At 56.2% G+C, this 7,092-nt stretch overlaps 1 protein-coding gene, 1 long non-coding RNA gene and 1 pseudogene across 7 annotated transcripts in view; 2 read left to right on the top strand and 1 right to left on the bottom strand.

The window, feature by feature from the left end:
• The first annotated feature begins 393 nt into the window (after positions 1-393).
• Positions 394-492, top strand: LOC121021557 (uncharacterized; annotated as a pseudogene).
• A 2,766-nt stretch (positions 493-3,258) lies between these two features.
• On the bottom strand, positions 3,259-4,335 carry LOC121021485 (uncharacterized). Its single transcript, XR_005786555.1, has 2 exons — positions 4,093-4,335; positions 3,259-3,620 (listed from the first exon to the last, which is right to left on the bottom strand). It is a non-coding gene; the product is annotated as an uncharacterized LOC121021485 (long non-coding RNA).
• A 2,428-nt stretch (positions 4,336-6,763) lies between these two features.
• LOC121021476 (TLE family member 5) overlaps positions 6,764-7,092 on the top strand; it is a 43,985-nt gene continuing 43,656 nt past the window's right edge. For 2 of the 6 annotated variants that reach the window (XM_040461862.1, XM_040461861.1), the window contains exon 1: positions 6,764-6,952. In XM_040461862.1, coding sequence (XP_040317796.1) covers positions 6,875-6,952 — 78 coding nt within the window. In that variant the 5' untranslated portion in view covers positions 6,764-6,874. Of the gene's footprint in view, positions 6,963-7,092 lie in introns of all 6 variants that reach the window. The other 4 variants (XM_040461867.1, XM_040461865.1, XM_040461864.1 and 1 more) reach the window with 3 other exon arrangements.

Here is a 7,092-nt window from a genome sequence, read left to right as displayed (position 1 = left end):
GACTTTCTAGTGGAGACAATAAACACATAAAGGAAAATATAAAGGCAGAGGTGTTCCTATAAAGAAAAACGGGGAAGGTGAGGGAATGGACATGGGGCTATTTTAGGGAGGCCCAAGGCCACCTGTGGGAGGGAGTGATTCCTGAGCTGAGACCTGCAGGAAGGGATGGGCCAGGAGAGTTCCAGAGGGAGAGCCTCCCAGGCAGGGGGCACGGCCTGTGCAAAGGCCCTGGGGCAGGACCGGGTCTGGCGTGTTGGAGGAACCGAGCTGGAGCAGACCAAATGAGGGGGAGAGAGGGAGGAGGGGAGGGCAGGGAGGGGACGGGGCAGGTTATGCTAGGCCTTGGGGGCCACGGGGAGGACTTTGGGTCTCATGGACACTACATCAGGGCACTCGCTTCCTCAGCATATACACTTAAGTTGGGACGGTACAGAGAAGATTCGGCCCCTGCACAAGGACAACCCACAAAGTCATGCAATGTTCCAGATTCTTACAAATTTAAGCCAAAAGTTATAGGTTTCTTTATTTTTCACTAAACAGGCAATTGAAATACATAGTACAATGAAAGGCACGGCATAAATATTCAATTTCGTTTTCCACCTATGGGAATCTCGCAATAAAATCCTAGTTATTTTGTACAAAGAAAAAAGAAGTAATAAGGGTGTTAGGGAGGGGCGCCCGGGTGGCGCAGTTGGACTGGGCTGGGTCCAGGTCACGGACTTGGGCTTGGGCTTGGGCTCAGGCCATGATCTCGCGGTTTGTGGGTTCGAGCCCCGCGTCGGGCTCTGTGCTGACGATGAGCCTGCTTGAGATTCTGTCTCTCTGCCCTTTCTCTGCTCCTTCCCCACTCATGCTTTCACTCTCTCTCTCTCTCTCTTTTTAAGTTTAAATAAACTAAAAAAAAAATATTTAAATGTGTTAGGAAGCCCAGGGAGGCTCTTTCCCAGGGAGGGACACCACCTCATCTCTGTCTTCAAAACTCTCCCCCTGAACCAGGCAAAAAAACAAAACAAAACAAAACTCTCCCCCTGAACCTGGTTCCCCTGCCGGAGAAGGAGACAAACTATGGGCAGAGGGAAGGAATAAATCCTGGGGTGCCGGAATGGGATCGGAGGGGTCAGGGGGACTCACAGTGCCCAAGAGAGACAGCTGAGAGGTAAGACAGACACACAGCCGAGAGACAGACGACCAATAGATCATAGATAACAAGAGAGACAGACAGCTAGATAGATGATGCAGAAACACACGGGTAGATAATACATGAGCTCAATGGATGTCAGTCAATAGATTGACAGATTATAGATTTAGATGCACACACATGAATATTAGTGTGTGTGTGTGTGTGTGTGTGTGTGTGTGTGTGTGTGTGTTTCGCTCACTGGAAGGGTCTGGGAACAGCAAATCCCAGAAGTCTGAACACATCCCGGCAGCCTGTTCTTGGATCCCAAATATCACTCCCGTTCCAAAGGAACCAGGCTCCCCGGAGAGACAGCTGAGACCAGGAGCGGGGCCTGGAGGACAGGTGGGCTTGGATGGTCTGGTGGGGCCAGACAGAAGGCTCAGAGAGGGGGACGGCCATTTCAAATGACACAGGGCCGCCTCAGGAGGCTCCTGAATGGGGGACAAATTCGGGGACCGCTTGATTCTGGGTACATTTGTGAAGCTGGGCCCAGTGAGGTCACTCGTGGATCATAACAGCCTATCTGTGTTTGTCACATAATTCGCGTCTCGCTCCCCTGCTGGACTGTGAGGTCAGGGTCTGAGTGGGTCACTGTAGCCCTAGGATGTAGACCAGGGTCAGACACACACAGGGGGCGCCTACTAAATGCTTGTGGAGTGGCTGAGCTCTGGGGATGAAGAAGGCAGATACGTAAGTAACAGAACCTGTCCTCGCCTTCCAGAGCCTCACCTGCAACATGGAGGAAATAATTACCACGCCATTCGTTCATTCCAGAAATACCTGAAATACTTTTTGCCGGACCCCGGGCCCCAGCTCTGTGCCGGGACGCCACGGAAAATAAGATAGGACGGCGCTGAAGGACAACACAGACGGCCATAGCTCAACGTGATCTTTCCAGCGCCATACGCGCCGCTTAAAACAATAATAAAGCAGGGTGATATAATACAGACTGATTTCAGCGTTGGTTTGTTTTTCCTGGTGGGAAAGAAGAGGCCAGAGAAGGCCTGCCAGCCAGCGCATGTCATGTGACCCAAGCCCGGCCAATCGGAGGATCCCAGCAGACCGAGCACCTTGAATCCAGGTGGCCTGTGCCAGCACCGGGTACAAAGTGCTTTTCCGGGTCTGTCTTGGGGGGATCCTTCCAACCCGTCCGTCCATCCGTTGGCTGCTTTGTTCATTCATCCGTTCACCATTTGTCCAGCACTTAGGGCGAGGCAGGCACCGTTCTAGGCGCTGGGGATCCAGCAGTGAAGGAGACAGACAAAAACCCCTGCCTCCGGGAGCTGACATCCGGTGGTTAATTCTAGAGAGTCGACAAAAGCAACGCGTCACACGCTTCCTGTGTCCAACAGCGAGGAGTCCTCCAGCTGGGAGAAAAAGTTGAGCTGTTACCGGTTCGGGGAAGGGGGCCCGGGAGCAAGGGCACGCTGCCACAGGACTGGCAAGGGGCGGGGGGAACAGGTGCGGCGGGCAGCGCGTGCAGGACGGGATCACGTTCTTACGAAAATTTCGAAATGTTGCCCGTCACGGAAAGTTTTTCATTAATTTCGGTTTGTTCAAATATTGCCTTATGCAAATCAAAACTGCATGGAGATACCGCTTTTCACCCACCAGAATGGTTATTGAGTTTTCTTTTTTCCAAAAGGGACAACAGCGAGTGTTGGCGGCGACGTGGAGAAATCGACAGCCTCGCGCACGGCTGGCGGGGAGGGACGCGGGGGGGACGTGACACGGGGCAGCGCCGCGGGGGAAACAGTTGAGCGGCTCCTCGGAAATGAAACGTAGAATTACCATGGTGACCCAGCAGTTCCACTTCTGGGGATCCATCCGAGAGAAAGGAAATTAGTCATCCGCGTGAAGACTCACGCACAAGCGTGCACAACAGCGGGACTGACAACAGCCAAAAAGTGGAATCACCCCGAGTGTCCATCAATGGACACACGGATGCAAGCACGTGGTCTGTCCAGGCAGGGACACGGCCCTCGGCCACAGACAGGAGCGAGGCGCCCGCACCCGCCACCCCGAGGACGAACCCTGAACACAGGACACCCAGGGAGGGAACCAGACACGAGAGGCCACACGGGGCGTGAGTCCACATGTGTGAAACGTCCAGAACAGTCTCATCCACCGCCAGGAAGGGGGTTCGTGGGGACAGGGGGCTGAGGCATGGGGATGGGGAGTGACTGCTGATGGGCATAGGGCTTCTTTTTTGAAGTGACAGAATGTTCCGGAACTAAAGGTGATCATTGTACAACGTGGCGAATGGATTAAATGTCTCCCGTGGTAAATTTTACGTATCTTTTACCACAATAAAAAAAAAAAAAAAAAAAGTTGCATGAAAATCGTGTTTAGCGTGTAGACTGAGATTTTTGGTGCCCCCTTAAATGTTATGCCTGAAGAAAGTGCCTCACTCAAAAGTGCACTTGTCCTAGTCCCAGCCCTGCCAGAATTAAATAGGGAAGTCACAATGAGGCCTCATTGAGAAGGTGACCTTTAAGCCAAGGCTGGAAAGAAAGGAAAGAATGAGCCAAAGTGGCATTTGGGGATGAGTATCCCAGGCAGAGGAAGTTGCCCATGCAAAGGTCCGGGGGCAGGACCGGGCCGGGTGTGTTGGGGTCCGTGTGGCCGGAGCAGAGGGAGTGAGGGGGAGAGAGGGCGGAGGGCAGGGCAGGTCGGGGATGCTACGGTTCGAGCAGGGCCTTGGGGGCCGTGGGGAGGACTCGGCTTTTACCCCAGGGAGATGGGAGCTCTGGAGGGCTATGGGCAGAGGAAACGCAAGGCTTGAGCCAAGTTTTTAAAGCCTATTAGCTCTGCAAGGGGAGGGATTTCCATCTCCCCCCCCACCCAGGTCAGCGCCATAAACCTCCACTTAGAATCCCACCTGGCCCACAGTAGGTGCAGTAGATACTGACTGAGGGAGTGCATGAATACCAGCTCCATGTGGGGGGGGGGGTGAGGGTGCAAAGTAGGAAAGTCACACCGTCCCAAGTCACGTAGCCAGGTTAGGGCGGGCCAAGGGCTCAAACCCGGAGCTGGGCAGCGGAGGCCCCGGCTCCACCAGCCCTACCGGAGGGAGGTCCAAGGCCGAGCCCGCGGTGGCCACCTGTTTCCTCCCCCGCCTGTGATTAATGGCCCTGCAGCCCATCCATCATGCACCAGCCAGTGCCTGGCTCTGCCCCGGAGGCCGCGGGGCCCGGCGCTCATTTGTAAGCAGGCTGAGAGGCTGGTCTCAGACGGTTGGATCCACGAGACAGATAGATCCCTGCTCCGACCTGCCCCCCCCAGACGTGGCCCCCCCACCCTGGAGCAGAGGAAACACCAGGATGCCGGTGCAGAGGCGGGGATGGGTGGGACCGGAGGATGCCCCCCATTGTAAGATCCTCGGAAGCCCCAATCCCTCCAGATTAATTAGACAGTCAAGAATGTTCCGTCCTGAACACTGTCCCTGCCTTTCCCGCACCTGCTACTCCTCCGCGCAGGGCCCGGCCCAGCCTGTCCCCCCCCCCCCCCTCCAGCCTTACTATGGGCACCCCACCTCGTCTCTCGGCCTCCCACCCTGTCCCCCGCTCGGCCACCCAGCACACGGCCTTCCAGGGCTTCTCAGCTGGGGACGATCTGGCCCCTGGGGACATTCAGCGGCTGCCCACACTTCTGCTTGTCAACACTGGGCAGGGGGGGGTGCTCCTGGCACCACGCGGGGTGCCCAGGAGGGGCCCTCACAGACAACGATCCAGGCCGGCACGGCAAGGGTGCAGAGGCTGGCTGGGAAACCCTGCTGTAAAGCTTGCCATGGCTCCCTGGTGCCCTCTGGGTAAAAGGCCTACCCCTCAGTCCAGAATGTGGGGTTCTGCTTCCTCAAGCCTCCTGGGCCCCCTCCGGCCTATGCCACCGTGCCCCGCCTCCACGTCCCACCTGGAGAGGCAGTGACGCACGGTGGCTAAAGGCCCGGGTACTCGGCTCCACATCCTCGCCCTGCCATCGTCTCGCTGGGTGGTTTTGACCAGGTGACCTTAACCTCTTGGTGTCTTCATTTCCCCATCTTTCCAATGTCATGACACCTCTAAGGTCAAAGTGCATTAAGCAGAGCCTGGTACATAGTGAAAAACACAGGTGGATCGGTTGGTTTTTGTTCATGGTCTGGGACACAACTCTGGGCCTCTCCACCTGCTGGAAGGCCCAGCCCTGACCCCACCGGACTTGGGGGTCTCTGCATCCAGCTCTGACCCTGCCAGCCACATCTGGGGTCTGCTAAAATGGGGGTGTTGGGTCCCCAAATGCCCGAGTATTGGGATGTGCCTGCACAGAGCAGGCTCAGCCCCAGGGGGCTTCCCAAGGGAAAGGGCGCCTGGCGTGTGGCTCATGTCGTCCCACGGGACCCGGCACTCGGCTTCATGCTCTGTTGTCAGCATCCTGAAATGCCTAAATTCCTAATCATTTTTCGGCAAGAGGCCTGCATTTTCATCATGCTCCGCCTGAAAATTCTATAGGCCGCCCCCATCGGGGACTCTGATTGCATTTGTGGAACCTGATAGGAACGTGGAAGAAGCTTCCTGAACATTTGTTCCTTTTTTCTCACAGCATTGGGACTAGGGGGACCCACGTCTTCCTAACTCATCTCTGGCCCCGTCAGATGCTGCCTTTATTTAACGCACTGACGTCCTGCTCATCGCGAATATTTTGGGCATTAATTTTTATTTTCAAAGATATCGTATTAAAGTACTGTTTACCTCGAAGGGCTTTGGGGGAGGGCAGGAAGAGGCCTTATTTTCTGCTTTTTCATCTCATACTGGTCTGGCCTTTTCATCGGCCCCGGAAAGGTGTCTGGGATCCTGACCCTCCATTTTACAGACTGGGAAAACCCAAGGCCCAAAAAAAGTACCAAATAACCAGAGGCGAGCTGCAGAGTTGATGATGGTAGTGATGGTGGTGATTAAGAGCCTGTATTTAGCACTTGCCGGATTAGTTGGGCATTGTTTCACTAGCTTCTTTGGGGCCTGTTCTCCACAGCAAGTGAGATCCTATCAAAATCCCAGTTAGGCCGGCCCTGATGGGGCCAGGGCTCCAGCCTCCCTGCCTCCCTTGGAGTAAAAGCCCAACTCCTCCCAGCAGCCTCCAAGGCCCTGCACCATCTGGAATGCCCCTGGCACCAGCTACAGAATTTGCATGGCCCAGCTATAGAACAACATTGTGAGACCCCCTCGATCGAAAACGATGAGGAATTTCCAGGCCACAACAGCAGGTCACGAACCCAAGCGCCGGCCCTTCTGAGTGCAGGGCCCCTGTGTGAATGCATGAAGTTGCCTGCCCTGCCTCCCTGCCCTGCTTCTCAGTACCAGGCTCGCTCGCTGCCTCAGGGCCTTTGCACTTGTTATTCCTGCCTCCTTGAGTAAGCTGCCAGCCTCCATCCCTGCCGGCTCCCCTCTCTCACCTTCAGGCCCTCTCTGTGGTTAAGGAGGCCTCTCGGACCTTCCCCTGTTCGAAAATCGCACCTTCCTGGCCCTCCCCGCTGCTGCTTCATTTGCTCCATAGCCCTTACCACCTACCGACGTGCCAGGGATTCTGGCTCGAGCGCGCGCTCGTCTGTCTCATGTCATCGCCACCAGGGCCGGGACTTCGTGCCCCGCCACCCCCACCCCCGGGTCTCGGAGCAGGGCCTGGCACACAGTAAGCGCTCAATAAACGTGCGCCGAAGGAATGGCTCCTATGAGGCCGGCGGGATCACCGCGGCCTTTCTACAGAAGAGGAAACCGAGGCTCGGAGAGAAAACAGTCAGTGAGCCAAGGTTACAGAGCACGTCCCTGGCACGCGTCCAGGTCGCGCCATGACAGAGCCGGCGGTTTAGATGGGGGCGGCCGGGCCCTTTCTCCGCCACATGGGGAAACCGAGGCCCGGCGGCCGCGGCCAGGGCCACC

This window comes from Herpailurus yagouaroundi, unplaced genomic scaffold, assembly GCF_014898765.1.
Source record: "Herpailurus yagouaroundi ecotype Mexico unplaced genomic scaffold, PumYag 295, whole genome shotgun sequence".
Classification (NCBI taxonomy): Eukaryota; Metazoa; Chordata; class Mammalia; order Carnivora; family Felidae; genus Herpailurus; species Herpailurus yagouaroundi.
The sequence above is the reverse complement of the archived record's forward strand: the minus strand, read 5'-3'. Positions and strand labels throughout refer to the sequence as shown.